The 16,296-nt window shown below is 37.1% G+C and overlaps 1 protein-coding gene across 1 annotated transcript in view; it reads right to left on the bottom strand.

Annotated features, from left to right (window-relative positions):
* Window positions 1–2,484: 2,484 nt before the first annotated feature.
* LOC107094544 (nesprin-2-like) overlaps window positions 2,485–16,296 on the bottom strand; it is a 98,910-nt gene continuing 85,098 nt past the window's right edge. Inside the window, 14 exon segments of the mRNA XM_015390229.1 lie at window positions 2,485–2,966; window positions 2,969–3,295; window positions 3,387–3,515; window positions 5,582–5,758; window positions 5,834–6,036; window positions 8,336–8,468; window positions 8,564–8,688; window positions 9,591–9,876; window positions 11,696–11,887; window positions 12,138–12,275; window positions 12,513–12,695; window positions 13,979–14,129; window positions 15,191–15,381; window positions 15,649–15,811. Coding sequence (XP_015245715.1) covers window positions 2,727–2,966; window positions 2,969–3,295; window positions 3,387–3,515; window positions 5,582–5,758; window positions 5,834–6,036; window positions 8,336–8,468; window positions 8,564–8,688; window positions 9,591–9,876; window positions 11,696–11,887; window positions 12,138–12,275; window positions 12,513–12,695; window positions 13,979–14,129; window positions 15,191–15,381; window positions 15,649–15,811 — 2,638 coding nt within the window. The 3' untranslated portion in view covers window positions 2,485–2,726.

The raw sequence follows: 16,296 nt of genomic DNA on the forward strand, positions 1-16,296 counted from the left end.
AAAAAAATAAAATTAAAATATTTTGCATTAGAGGTAAAAAGATATTTTTTTCGTCTATCAAACTGCCCTATCCAGAACTCTTCAAATTTTAAGAAATTGTGAAGGATTTTCACGAAATTTTTCAATAGACCCGTCCTCTCCACTTAAAAAAATGCACAATCCTCTACCTGTACGTAAACATAACACCAGAATGATTGACAATTAGGAGGACCAGTTATATTGAAGATCCACCCAGAAAAAGAACATCCTCCACTATACCTTAAAGACTCGGCTATACTCAAAAGAAGACGTGTCTTTTCTAATGCACCACTATGCACCTCCATAAAGCACTGAAGAATGTGTTTCACTGCCTTTTATGTTTATGGTAATGGTTCAAAACCTCTCCTCTTGTTCAGTAACAAAGCACTTAAAAGTTTGGATTAATACGGTGATCATAAAAAAATGAATCAAAAAATACATGTTAAAAAGATGTCTTTTTCTAAATGTAAAAAATTTTCCCTTTTTTTTTTTAAATATAAATTTGATGACAGGTTTTCTTGGAGTACTTAGTTTATCCCTTCATTTTTGTTCATTCTTTTCTACTTTTATTGGAAATTTCTGGACTGTTTTGTCTTTGCTGACCTTTTGTCCATCTAATAAACAGGATCCTTGTGATCTTTCTTTGGTGGTATTCTTTCATTCCATGCATGCATTTAGGAAAAATATGACATTTCTTTGTTACAACGGCGTAAAGTGGAGCTGTGTGCCGCTTTGACAATCAGTTGATATGGGGGGGTGGAAAAACAAAAATGTTTCTGGACTTGCCTTGCACCTTTTCTGTGATCGCGCTCTGTCACCTTAAAACAAACTGTATTATCACTGTGCAGAAAAAAACAAAAAAAAAATGTCATTCTTTGTTCATTTTTGGTGAAAACCTTTAGAAATAAATGTTTAAACCTGTTAAATGTGTTGGATTCTCTGTCTTTAAACATTTCCTCACAAAAAGGAAACACATTTAAGTTTAACTTCCCACGTATATCATAAGTTAGCTTTAAAAATCAAAGGGATTGTGGACTTGTGGTATGTTCTGGCTAATATAAATCATCATGCAAACAGAATAAATGAAAGCAAACAAGTTTAGACAATTAGGATTTACTAGCAGAAAACCAAAATGACTGAGCCACCATTCATAAATAAACATGACAGTCTTTACATAAACATCCTGCTGAATAATTCAGGTGTTTAAATGTCTACCATAGATGGACCAGGTTTATAAAAGCACAAATAAAACAAAGGATTTCTTTGCTCTTCTGTAGTAAACATGCAAATTTGTATCACAAATAAAATCCTTTGGATCTCAGTTTAACAATGAAATGTAGAGGGGATCAAACAGATATGTAGTGACTAATAGTAGTAAAAAAAAAACTTTCTACAGGAGGGATATGAGACACTCCCTCCACCACCTGAAGGTCAGATATTAATCTGCCTTTTAGTAAAATGATGAGTGAATCTTTTAAAATAGTTTCCCCCCCAAAAAACAAAATTGTACAAATAAACGTATGCGTGCTTTAGCATCAGTGTCTTTATTTTTCCTGGTTGCATTTTCTCTTTCTTAAATAAATGATTAAACTTTAATGCATTAGAATGTCAACAGGAATCGTCAAGGTCTCAATCAAGTTAACTTTAACAAATTAAAAAGTATAAATAAGTATTAACAAAATCTAATGTTGGAGAGCAGAATGATATCAAAAGCTTTTTTTTTTTATTATTATTTTGATAATGGGAACGAACCCTGCAAAAACATTCATGCCCCTCATTTTTTTTTTTATAGATTATCTAATTTTACAAATAAAAGCTTCAGTGTGTTTTATTGGGATAATTTGTGAGAGGCCAACACAAAGTTCTACACGTAAAAAAAAAAACTGTAAATGTAAAAATCTCATAAGTTTGCTGTGTTTTTCTGATTATAGGCCCATTTACTCCAAAAATTTTAACAAAATCCTTCAAAAGGCATCTAAATAGGAATTGGGCACATTTTTGTTAAACAGCTGTGTGATTTTTACCCTAATATACATAATTATAGCTGTTCTGTTCTGTATTTATAGTGAATATATGAACACCAGCAGCTACAGAGACTAATGGTAACTCTGGAGGAGCTGCTTCCTTCTCAGGAAAGAGAATCTGTTGACAGCTATACCCAAAACAAATCTGAATTTTTGAAGCTTCTGTTTGCAAAGGAACCAAACCAACTTGGAAGCTTAAGACGCTTAAAATACAGCCAGAGCTTCAATAGGATGGTTTAGATAAAGTGAGAACTTTAGACCTAAATTCAATTAAAAATCTGTGTCAGGATATAAACATTTCTGTCTACTGGCAATTTCCAACAATTCTGATTGAGTTTTTTTTCATAAACAGGGAAGCATTTCAGTCTCTAGTGTCGGAAAGGCAGTGCAGATGTACCAGAACAGAGAGAGGGTTTTAAAAAACATTGAGAAGTGTTTTGCTACAAGTTTCTGGTCTTTGTTCAAAAGAAATTTTCAGAATTTCCACTTAAGTTATGTGCTCCTTTGTGTTGATCTTTCAAAAAAAGTAACATACTTTGATGAATTTAGTTGAAATGGAAGTGTAAGGGGTTTTAATACTTTTGTTTTGCTTTCTTTTTTATTTTTATTACTTTGGCTGATACTTTTCCTGAAAGGTCCCTCATGCGTTCTTGGGAAATGTCTTCCGTTCAATTCAAGTCTCTATTAGGTGGGCGGCGGCCCGTTAGTGTAGTGCAACATGGGGTAAAAGGATCTGGCGAAGTTGTTGGTCACAGTGCAGCTGGAGTCGCTTTCTGACAAGGGAATCAGGCAGGGGAGGAGCAGAAGAAGCAGCAGCAGGAGCTGGAGGGGGAAGATGGCCCGAAAGAGGCGGTAAAAGAACGATCGAGGTGGGGATGAGTCCCTTTGCCTGCAAAACACAAATGGAGTCAAAAAAAAAAAAGTCTCCATCTTGAATGTGTTGCACTGCGCAGAAACATGCATTCTCTGCATGCACCGTACCTTTGAAGGGAGGATTCTGTTTTGGAATAGTCAGCCTCCTGAGATGTGTCTGCTTCAGCACCATCAGCATCCTGAATCAACAAGCGCTGCTGCAGAATGCTGAGGTCCTGGTCCACTTTCTTAGTGAGCTGCCTCAGCTTGTTACACGTCACATGCAGCTTCTCCTGGGCTTCATCCATCTCCTCTGCACCGTCTTTGGGCTGGAGCTGAGACCAGAGAGCCTGAAGGGAGGCCTGGTTAGCCTGTCTGCCTCGCAGCTCCACCTGCAACTCCTGTAGAGTATAAACAAGAAAAGAAACATATCTTAACACTTAGTTTCTCCTCTGAATCTGCTAAAAACTTCTAATTAACAGCCATGCTGACCCTCAGCGTGTTTTGTTGTTTTTGCAGTGCTTTAACACTTGTTTCTGGGTGCTTTATGTCAACTGCACAGCATCTGCTCTCAGCCCAGGGGAGCCACAGCAGCAGAGAGTGAAGGGTTTCATGAAACTCCTGCACAGAGAAAAAAGAAAAAGAAAAAAAACACTGTTATTCTGAGGTTAAAAATTTCTCACCATTAAAGCCCAACTTTTACTGGAAAGTTGTGCAAAAACAAGGTATCACATGCTTTGTTGTTTATGAGGCCTTTTTGGAATTTGACAGCAGCAATATATTTCAAAAAATATTGGCAGGAGCATAAGATGTCTATAAATGTTGTTTAATGTTACTTCAGCACTTGATCCGGCATCTTATATAGTTTTTGTTTAAAGAGAAATAAAAGAAACTGGCTTTTTTAATTAAAAGAATGAAAATTGGCTCAATCTCACTGAGTGGAAAAATAATTTGAGAACAATCTTACAGCTGATAGTATATATTCAAAGGATCTGTCAAGTCCCGGGTAAATTCTGTAAACAGCGATTAATCTAAGTCTGTTTTTGTCAGGCGCTGAGAAGAGGCAACCAGATGGGAAATCAATGAGTTTCAGACATAAAAGTAGTCAAAATTAATCAGATATTTTACTTTTAACTTTCCCTCAAGTTTAGGGGCCATCAGAATTATAGAAAAAATTCTGAAAAAGTCTGAGAATTACTTTAAAAATCAGCAGAACAAAAATATAATGAATACCAAACGTAATGAGAATGTATCATATCAGAGTTATTATGCCATAAATTTTTACCTATTTATTAATATCAAATGTCCGATTCAAATTATAATTTTTTTTTCTCTAACAAACAATAATTATGGACTGATTCATCATTATTTGTTGATAATTAAGTTTAAAGTATGGCTGAAAAGATTAATCGGATTAATCATGATCAATCGACTTTTTAAATAATCGTCAACTAATTTAGTAATCGATTAATCGTTAACTGGAATAAAGAGACTCTAAAACATGCCTTTAGATGACAGAGAACCCCACTTAGAGCTGTAATTATATAAAAATAAAAAATATATATAAACATTTTGCATTTAAGACAAAAAAAAAGTATTTTTCTTCTGTCAATTCTTCTGCTCTATCTAGTACTCCTTACTGGTTAAATTTTGTAAAAAGTCTTCTTTATGTCTAGTTAAAGCTACACTGTCATTTTTAGCAACATCTGATGTCAGACAGCAGCGAAATGAATCGCTCCTCATCTAACACTACGGAGGCTCTCATGGTACAAATGGCCTCTGCAAAGTCCGTATAACTTATCTGGAAGTTTGTTTTCATAGATTATTTTTTTAAACTATTTTATTTGTCTGTGTAGAGCTGGGCAATTAATTGCATTTGCAAGATAATCTAGGAAAAAAATCTATAAAATTCTATTTTCAAATTGCAGAGGCACTCGATATTTAATCAGAAAAGTCAATTCCTAACTAAATGTCTCCCTCCAGTTTAAGATGGCAGTTACCGGTATATGATTTTAGTTGGTATGCTGCCAAATAGAAGGGGAGACAGCCACAGCTTGCACCTAAATTAATGCATTCTAGTTGAAGTAAAAACTTGTTTTTGCAAATTTTTAAGTAAAATCCTGCAACACTGGACAAGCTTTCAAGGTAATAAAAAAAAACGGAAACCCTGGAATAAAACATCTACATGCTTGTGCTCAGTGTAAAGGATTATCCCTAAAAAATTGCAGTATTGGTTGAAAATAATCACAATTTGGATTCTTGTCCAAATCATTCAGCCCTTGAGGGATATAGAGTTTGTAGAGATCAGTAAATCCCTGTATTTATTACACCGGAGTTTTAAAGATATTGATTTTAATTCAAAAGTGATCAAAAGAACAATAGTTGAATTATTTTCCTTTGCTTTGAAATAATTATTTTCCAACAAAATTATTGGGAGTTTTATCACAGTTTTGCTGCTTAACTAAATTACCTTAGATTTGCAGCAAGATGGTCTAAAGATACCAAATATTTATATATGTTTAACATTTTGACCAGTTCCACCAGCCTTTTAAGATCTTTCATTACACAGCCATAAAGATCTGAAAAGGTGGCAAGGATATTTTATGATGCACCAAAAGAATCAGCTCTCTTTCAGAGTAATATTGATTCTTGTTACAGATTGATTTCTTTTTTGCGTATCGTCTCACTTGGCAGCGAATCAGCTTCTTTCTCAGGCTGTGGTCCCACTGCTGCAGTCCTGTACAGGCTCTGCTCCAGTCTGCGTTCACCCTGGTCAGTCTGTCCTGTAGCTCTGGTGCCTCTTTGGCCTGCAGGTTGACAGACAGCATGATGGTCTTGTAGTGGCAAAACACCTTTTCCATTTCCTGAAATGACAAAAAAATTTAAACTGTAGTGATGTAGAGAAAACTAAATCTGCTATTCTTAGATCTGATCATTACCTTCAGCTCTTTGGCTCTGACTTCGATGTCCTCTATGCCACCTTCTGGTTCTGACTGCCGCAGGCGGTCCAGCTCAGGGATAACGTTTTCTAACCAGGAAGTCATTCTGTCCAAGTCAACAGTAATCTGCTGAGGATCCTGAGTGTCTGACTGCTGACTGCACCTTGACTGGGCCCGGAGCAGCTCCCAGCGTTCAATAACACCTGGAAACAAACATCTGCTGGTTCACCATTACAGCCTCACATTAAACTGAACTCCAACACCTTCAGCACACATTGATAATCCTATTAAAGATCTTCCTGGACCCTTGAAATAAGTGGATGTTTTACCGCAGAAAATAATTACAAAGAAAAAATGCAAAACAAAATTATATCATCATAAAAAAAAATAAAAAATCCCTTATGAAAAAATACACCTGCTTTAAAAAACTTATTTGCATGACTTCTCCTCATATTATGTGCTACTCCCTTTTTCTATAACACTGGTTCTCAACCTTTTTAGTCACGACCCCCAATTTAGCATGCACCATGTCCATGACCCCCATCCTGATCAATATACTTCTAGGTCACATCAAAACAAGATAAGCACTTGAACACATGAACTGAGCTATTTGACCCTTTTTTGAAACACACAGGGATTTTTTTTGAAAACATAAGGCAGCATCAAGAGTTTAACTTTCCGAGCAGACCAACAATGGCCGCTACATCCCATCATTTTGCAGTTATAATGTAAACAAATAATGCAAATGTTTTTTTTTTCTTTTTAATGAAATTAAAAAATAACAGCGTGTGCTAAACATGAATAAAACACACTAAAAAGCAGCCCATGTTTCATGAAGGCATCTGAGAGCTGAGTTCCTGAGAACTTCCTGGTTAACAGCAGATACGTTTTTCTGCTCCAATTCAACGTGACGGCTGAGCCTGCTTGTTTGAACAGAGCAGCTTCTTGATTTTATTTAGAAAAGGTGAAGTGGAAATCACTCGGCTCTATCTGAATTTGTTTTTCATGTATTTCAGTGCAGAAAAGGTCTTTTGGTAATCATATGTGGATGCTAATGGAAACAACACGTCAGTTGCAGCTTTTGACTGCGTACTCTGTTGCTACTGACAACCAGAACTCTCCCAGTATGTCACTGGAGTTATTTCTTAACTCTCCATAAAGACCTCAAACTCGGGGAACATTTTAACATTTCCCCCGTCCACTCGCACAGCCCACCGCTGCAGCCTTCTCTTAAATCCTGTGACCTTATGGGACAGGTTTGTTACCGTTGTTCTGATGAAGCCTACTTATGACCGACAGTAACTGGTTTTCAGTAAAAAAAAAATGAGACAACCCCCCATCATCCTCCTAATGTCCGATCAGCAGCTAGATTCATTTAGCACATTTATGTGTTTTTCAAAATGATTAGGCACCCCAATTGGGGTCAGAACCCCAGGGTTGAGAATAGCTGCTCTATGGGACTAAGATGATCACACATTAAGGTTTATTAAGGTAAAGGGAATNAAAAAAAAATGAGACAACCCCCCATCATCCTCCTAATGTCCGATCAGCAGCTAGATTCATTTAGCACATTTATGTGTTTTTCAAAATCATTTGCAACCCCAATTGGGGTCAGAACCCCAGGGTTGAGAATAGCTGCTCTATAGGACTGAGATGCTCACTCATTAAGGTTTATTAAGGTAAAGGGAATTATTTTGTGCTTATATGTTCATGTTTTGCATCCTTACTCAAAAATAATCCCCCCCAGTTATTAATTTTCAGTCTTGTAGCAAACTGTTATATTCAAAATGTCATCAGATTTTAAAGATTAATTTTTTCAACAAAAACAGGCAAACAGCATCAGAGATCCTTACAAAAGTTTGTTTCTAAAATATATTTACCTTCACTATGGCCTGACCAAAGCTTTTTACATGTCAGTCACATTTTGTTGCCATTCTCTGTCTGTATCTGTGCTGAAGTTGGTCAAGTACCTATTTTCCTTCCCTGTTCTTTGCTGACAAAGCTGCTTACTCCTGTCTTACCCATTTTAAATATTGGCTAGGAGGAATCTTCCTCTGTTTTATGCATCTTTAACATCTTGTGCCAGTACCTGTCTAGGGTACTAATGCACCAAATGTTTTCTAACACAACTGAAAAACATTGAATAAGATGACGATCTATAAATAAGTATTAAATTAAGCGTATTTGCCCCAAATTTGAGCAGGTAAATAAGATGATTTTCCAATTGAATGAGGATATTTACTCTTAAAATACGATAATTAGATATTATGCACTGGAAATAAGACGATGCAGTTGTTGTTTCTTGTTTTAAATGTAAATTGTCTTGTTCCATTGGTAAAGCGTCTCACTTAGCTCATCAATTCATGAAACAATTCCCCATATTTTAAGAACAAATGACTTATTTAGATTACATTTTTTTTTGCAGTGAGTTTTTTTCCCCCAACTGCTTGTTTTTAGTCCTTCCCTTTTAGTGCACACTCTCCTTCTGCAGAGGAATCTCACCTGATTGGTTGTCTGAAGCGTTCAGTCCGGTCAAACCAAACTCATCTGGCTGCTCCTCATCATCATCATCCAGGATGAGCGAGACTCTCTTTATGTTCTCGATGCTGCCGCTGCACTGGGACATGAGCTGCAGCTGTAAAAAAACCACCAAGCAGATCTTCAGAGCTGACATCTAGCTTAGCAGTGAGCTCTTCCAGACTGTATTACAGCTTATTTTTTAAAACGTACATAACCATCTTTCAGAGGAGTGCTTGTTAGAGCAGGACTGGGCTCAGCCTGTCCCTCTGCTTCCAGATGAGCTGCTGTGGTTTCCGGTGTTCTCCATGAATGATCAAGAACAGATCTGCTTGAAACTGCAAAACAAAAATTCTTGAGGGTTAAATCCTCTGCTGAACACGTATTCCTTTTATTCATACTATTCCAATGAAGAATGGTGCTAATATTGTAAGAAAATATATTCCATTACAGGATTTTCAGTAAAAAATAAGTAAAAACAAAATCCATTTTGTTCAGAATTCTTGGTTTGGTTTTTGCTATATTTATTTCAGCTTGACTGAAATAAAAAAAAATGGCTCCTTGGGCTGTTAAGATTGCTGACCTCTGCTCTAGACCATTGGTTTGAAATCCTGACTCAGATCTATTTCATTATTAACTTATATGCATCAAAAAATTAATCATACATTTATTTTAGGTATAACCCTTCAATATTTGAACATTTTATGATTTTATAAAATATTAATAGTGAAAACAATCCTCCATCTAGCAGTTTTAAATTAACTTAATCTGTAAGCTACATTTCCTGGTAGATTTCACTGCGACCTAAGAAAAGAGGTGTTGGTGGTTTATTACACAGATGAGGAAGATGAAGAAAGAGTCTAGCCTGTGTGGAGCATCGTAAAGTGTTTGACGCTTCGTTGCATCTGGCCTTCAGTCAGCTTCACTTCGGGGAAGAAATGCAGCTAAAACATAATCTTGCTTCCAAATTTCTAAAATATTTTAATCAAAGCAGAGTCAGTGTTTTTCTGGTGGCCACAGAACATTAAGGCTAAAGAGGGGAATCAGTGGGATGTTATGTTAAATAACTAACAGGTAATATGTCTCTAAAAAGAAAATAATATTTTCTAATTAAGAAAGAAAACGCTTTCTGCTCTTGGCCAAAGCAGCAACAACTTCAAATGTTCAGTGAATGTTTTCTTTAGCAAAATAGAAAAGCCTAAATCTTTTCTAATGTAAAACTTTTTATTTTTGAAAATACCTGATAGTGCACTGAAGTAAGCCCCCCCATCTTTGTGTTCTTCATCTTCCTCGTCATCCTCATGGGATGATGACCCTCCCACGTCTCCGGTGTGGTCCCACTCCAGAGGCAGGGAGTCAACGCTCACCGGGGTCTCCCGCCCTGAACACTCCAGAGGAGAGCTGAGCAGGTGGGTGGGCGTGGCCGGCAGACTTAATTGCCTCCCAAGCCACGGTCGACCAATCAGCTCCAGGCTTGATTCCAGTGAAAAGGTGAGATCAGTGATGTCTGGTTCCTCTCTGATCCTCTGGTTTAAAAATGAACGGAAACACCATGAGATTAAACCTTTTGCTGGTTCAATGTTATAATAGCATCGGAGACTCGTGATTTTCATGTATCTGATTTGATATTCTCTCTTTTTATGTCTTTAAAATGGATCTTTATGACTATTAATATTACGCTGGGAATTACTTACGTTTAAGATATTGCGATACGTTTAAGATATTTAAGATATTTTCATTGAATCTCAATAAAATGTTAAAAAGACACAAGACTATGATCTTTGCTAGATAGATAATCTTTCATTAAACCTGGTGCGACTATTTCCCTTCTCTCTTTCCTCTTATTCTTGACATGACTTCATGCTTTATCTCTGCAAGCTCAAAATCAAGACTTAATAACCTGAAACAGCATCACCTGATTTTGCCATCTGCTCATTTTTAGATCCTTTCTATTGTAGCAAAGCTGCTGACCATTTCCCTTTGTGGTCACATTCTGATACAGATCTCTAAACCCTCTAATAAATAACTTTAAGGGACATTGTCAAACAATTTCTCTTATTTACTGTTTGAAATTGATGACTGCATTTATATATGTTTTATTATGGTGTATTATTACATCCAATAATAATCACATTTTGATAAGAAAAGAATTTTACTTTAGATTATACATAAGGCTGCTAACCTGTTTGCTGTCTGTCATCTTAAAGGTACAGATGGGTAAAATAATACTAACGCAGAATAATGATGCTGGCAGCTTAGGTCAGTGGTGATCAGTTGGAGATGCTAACCTAACAACAGAAAGTCTGCAGCATAATACAGGAGCACAAGAAATGGTTTCACCATCCCCAACAAATTGAAAAAGGGAACTTAAAGCACAACAAAACTGAAGACATAAAGAAAAAAAATTGAGGCTAGACATCAGGTAATTCTTCTGAATGTAGAAGGAGCTAATTTATTGTCATTACACTGTCAAGAATACAGAGCAATGAAATGAACTCTCTGCATTTAACCAATCCCTTTGGGAAGCAGTGGGCTGCCATGGTGCAGAACCCGGGAGGTGAAAGATTTTAAAAGGGACGCCCAAGTTACCATGTTTCTTCTTGACAAGTAAATTAACTGTACTGCCTAAATTAAGGCTAACTATCCATTTGGTGAAATTACACAGCTTTGCTTGTTACAATAGAAAGCATAAAAGTAGATCAAGCAAACATATACCAATGTTGTTGGTAGATAATTGCATTGTTATGTGGGTTTAATAGCTTTCAGAGTCATGGTGAACGTCGGCTTTTTGTCCCAGTAAGCGCCGGCCTGCTGAGACTTCATTCTACTTCGGATGACATGGTTACGTCTACATTGTTGAGGTTTTTTGACACACGGCAGCTACCGTTGCTGCAACATATGTTTAAGGCATTCTCGGGTTCAGTGTTTGCTTCGAGTGAAATACCATGATTTCACCACTAGATGGCAGTAATTCAAAACAATATCCCTTTAAGTATCTAAAATCAACTTTTCGTTATGGATCTTTCTGCAGCACTGCTTTCTAACATAGAAATAAACTCTTTCAGGACATTTAAGAAATAAAGTCTGTGCCAAATAAATATTTTCCCACATTTATAGCCTCACACCTAACGTCAATTTGTGTAATTTTTATTATGTGGCTTACGGACTGTTTATATAGCATGATGTAACACTTCTGAAATTCAGCCAGGGATAAAACATATTATTTTGTTTTAAATAAAAAAGTAGCTCAAGAACATGAGATGTTTTTTTCAGGATGTTATGGAAACTAAATAATTGATGTTCCATGATATAGGAAGACAAACGTGCGTGTGTGGTCCAGCTCACCGGGGGCTGACTCAGACGTTGGTGGAAGCGGACCAGCCTGCTGAAAACCTCCTGGCAGTAAGAGTGAAGCTCCTCCAGCTCATCCTCTATCAGAGCCGCATCCTGCGGTGAACTTTTCTGGATCAGAGCCTCACCAAACACTATCAACCCGTCAATACGCTCAGTGTTCAGGGTGATCTCCTTTTGGAAACTCTGCCGTAAGATGGATGGTCAAACAGAGACCAAGTCAGGAAAACTAAATGAGTAACACATGTCTGTTTTGGAATTTATAAGTGTCCTAGTAATGAGCCATAAAAGAAAACTCTTTCAACCTATATACACAGCTTGAAGATGAAGCCAGTGGCTTAAAAGTCTGGTACATTTTCCTTCAAGAGCAATAAAGCTGACATTTGTGATTAGTTTCTAGAAGAGAGAACATTCCTGATGTTGATGTGTGCCTCACATTGAGCTGTTGTATCTTCTGATGGACGTCGCTCTCTGAAAAATGTTCCACGTTGGTAAGCTGCAAGTCCAGTTCAGTCAGCCAAACAAGCATACTCTCCCTGGTGCCTTCAAATTCCTCCCTTTGGCTGGTAAAAAACTTGGAGAGAAATAAAAATGAGGAAGAGGTAGAAAAAATTTGGAAGAAAATTAACTTAATTTTAGACTATTGGATTGATATAAATATATACTCACTCGCTTATCAGTTCAAGTAGGGTAACAATATGATTTTACAAACATTTTACTCTAAGATTCATTATGAAATTACTTTTCCCCCTATAATAATAACAATGTTCTATTCTTTGGAGACACATGAACATAAGTTACACTGTGATACCTTTAGCCTGCGTAGGATGGCAGCCACCCGGCGGTGCAGGCTGTCCCAGCGCTGGTTGCCCTCTCTGACCATGGCTTTCAGCTGGCTGGCTCTGTCAGTGCGGTTCTCCCGGGCCAGGCGGCGATACTGGTTGTTGATGAGTTCCAGCTGAGTCAGCCGCTCATTAACCTGCCTTTGGAAAACCTGAAGTAAAGAAAAACAGTAAATGGCTTTCAGAGTATTCATTTTAAAATGATATTGAGCCCATAGCAGTTGGGATTGTCTCTTACTGTGCTAAACTGGTTCAGATCTTATTTGGCTGATGGTAGTTACATTAGGGGCTTTTTAAGGGTTGTTACCCCTAGCCTAACATATGAAGTAATAAACCAATTCCATATTTATGGAGGTAAAACACAGGATTACATTCTGTGTCACTATTTGACCGTAGTCCCTGACAGTCACTGAATCAATGTCCAAAGTGTCCAAGAGTGGATGGGTCAAAATAAGCTTTGTTCCTAAAATGTAGTCTTAGAATAAGGACTAAATAAGGCTAAAGACTGTTAAAAAAAACGTGTAATTTTTTTATTTGCACTTGACTATACAGAAAACAATCTAATTTGATAAGAATTTAACACTTCCTATCAAAATCTAGTTATGCATTTATTTACTTGTCAATAGGTAACTAGTTAAATAACTTATATGTTAAATGAATCCAGCTGCAGGCAAATCTCTAACAACAGGTTAATGGATCATATCTATGTTTAAAAAAGGAAGATAACTCAGCAGCATCTTATTGGTGGTCCCTAAAGCACTGATAAACATCGGATCACAGCGAGCATCGAGTTTGCAGGTTTGAGTTACGTAATCTAGAATTGAGTTTTGAGATAAAACAAAAAAACCTTAAAAATCGATTTGATGATTTAAGGGACTTTGGTTTTTACTTCAACCTAAACTTGAATATTATGGATCTCTTTCATGAAAGTAAGTTACAAAATAAAAGCACTGAGGATACAACGATGGAACTGGGACTCATACTTCTTCGGAACAAGGAAATACATTTGAGTTAAATAAACAAGGCTGAAAAACAAAAAAATGTAGAGAGGCGACATCATCAGATCTACTTCTAATATTTAAACTAACCCAGAAATTAAGAAAAACTATTTGTTTGCACTGCTTAAAGCATTGAGTCTGAACAGTCACACAGTTTTCCCAGAAATAGCATCGACATAACATCTTTATAAAATAAACTTAAACTTATAAATAAACTTTATAAAAAGATGGTTTGAATGTTTGCATCTGGAAACCAGTTATTATTTACTTTGTTATGGTTAGATGGTATTTTACTGGTTGTTCTAACAAACAACAAAAAACAAATTTTTTTTATATTTTTAAACCCGATTAGATTATCTATTGGGTTAAATTATTTAAAACTTCTAAATAAAATGTAGAACTTTGGACGATGAGGGTTCACAGTAAAAACAACTAACCTCAAACTTCTTGAGCTCCTCCTTGGCTACAGAATAGAGAACGTCTGCAGAGTTTGGACTGGCAGCCATTCTCTCGGCTATCTTGAGCCAATCCTCGAAGTGGGAGTAGTCGTTAAGGAACTTGCACCAGAGCGTCCAAGTTTCCTCGATCCTGCAGGAAAACATCATGTTGCTGTTATATTGTTTATTGCTACTGAAATCTTTGGTGCTTATGACTTACATAGAAGGAAAAATTAATTGAACCGAAGAACATGAAAAGCGTTATTTAATTAAATGGGTAACCCTCTTTTTATTGCGCCTATTTTCCTTATGATGAGATTATACTGTATATTCTCCCCGTACAAACTTTTTATGAGCAAATTAAACAGCTTGGTAATTCATTCCTTCACATGCTGATGGTGGAAAACGACATTGTAGCCACAGATGCCCTGAGGCGCCAAAGACATGGCAGAGGCTTGACCTGGCAACCCACCTGTTAAAGAACAAACCCCTACCTCCTAAACCACCATTGACCAATCTTGCTAAAAACATGTTAATATGAACAGAAATGTAGGACATTTTTCCCCCAAAGTAAAGCTATTTACTAAAAAAATGATGGTTTATCATAGTGTTTCTGATTCCTTGGTCTGTCTCTCAACCACGTAGCCTGCCTCTTTCTGTTCTAAACAGTTTGCCTCTCCTTGCTTCGGACTTCTGGACCTCTGAGGCTGCCTCTTCCTGTTCTGATGTGTTTGCCTGACCTGTCTTGGGATTTCTGCTTGTTCTCCAGGGCTTCAGCATCTAGGACATCCTGGGCGGTGCCCGCCGCATCATATTGGAAGCCCATCAGCTGGATCTACCTTGTTCTCTGGGCATGGACTGAACTTTTAAACCAAAGTTTCCTGTCTCAGGCGCCCTAGCTGCTGCTACTGCAGATCTACAGCCTGTTAAATGCTTTTCGAGTAATCTCACTGTCTGTCTTGCCTTGAATACTGGGTCCTTCTGTTCTGAGCCATGACAAAGAAGCCAGATGTAAAACTCATTCTCTTTTCTCAAGTTTATTATTAGAAAACTTCATTAGACTGGTAAGTTAACACTTCGCTCCTAGTATACAATCGCACATCTTTGTTATTACTCTCTATGTTTAGTAGAAACAAAATACGGGCAATTACAGGTCTATCGCCCCTAGTGGCCAAAAGTCATACGGCGTGCCTTTCTTCATACTGCGGCTACCTGAGCCTTCTTTCCAGCGCTAGAGCACAGATGGTCCTCCATTGTTGGTCTAGGCTGCGGCTAGTTTCCTGCAGGGAGTCGCTCTCCGCCTCGAAGCCGCCTGCAGCATCATCATCATGCAGCAAGGTGTCACACAGACTGAGGACTGATGCTACACCTTCCGTGTGCTGCTCAATGTCCCGCTGCAGATCCTGCATATACACAAAGGAAGGTATTACGAGTCATTAGGCCTCATGGATTAAACAAGGAGAGCAAGACACTAACAAGGGCCAGTAACACAGAAAAGAGGAGAAGAGAGTGGAAGAATAGTGAAAAAAATATTAAAAGTTACATTTAATGCTAAATACTTGGAAATATATTAAGGAGGAAATAAAACTAAATTTAGGAAGTGAAACAAAGTCCAAAAAGTTAAATCTAGTTTCGACCGACACAACAGCAAGTTTAATTTGAATGTCTACCTGCTGTTCAGCGAGCCTCTTCTGGATCTCCTTCTCATGGCAGACGCTGTAGGTGATTGGTCTGGACAGCTCGGCCTCGATGCGTGAAAGCCATGAGCGCAGGTTGCTCATGTTCTTATCCAGCTGCTGCAACTTCGCCAGAGTCTCCTTTAGCTTCTTCACCCTGAAAAAGACAAAAAAATATATGTTCACTGTTTCAAGAACTTTATTCTTCTAAATCTAGTTTCAACAATCCTTGTTAATATTACAAATATGTCCCAAATAATTGACACATTTAAAACCCAGTTGTTATGCCAGTTGACCTTTACTAAAATCTACCACCTGATTGGACCCAATTTTGCATGTACCCATTCCTCCCAGTTAATGATACATTATGCAAAACACAATCAACAAGTAGTTTATCAGAGAAAGAGAGGCAGCTGGTTAGAGAGTGTTTAATTATTTTCTGGTTGATATTTCTGGAAAAAAAAAATATATGCAGAAATATTTCAAGAAAGTAAGATGACCAACAAAGGAAATGAAAACTAAACTAAAAGATAAGGATGAAAAGACATGTGTTGAAAGAAAGAAAGAAAGAAAGAAAGAAAGAAAGAAAGAAAGAAAGAAAGAAAGAAAGAAAGAAAGAAAGAAAGAAAGAAAGAAAGAAAG

Source organism: Cyprinodon variegatus, unplaced genomic scaffold (assembly GCF_000732505.1).
Source record: "Cyprinodon variegatus isolate N-32 unplaced genomic scaffold, C_variegatus-1.0 Scaffold489, whole genome shotgun sequence".
Classification (NCBI taxonomy): domain Eukaryota; kingdom Metazoa; phylum Chordata; class Actinopteri; order Cyprinodontiformes; family Cyprinodontidae; genus Cyprinodon; species Cyprinodon variegatus.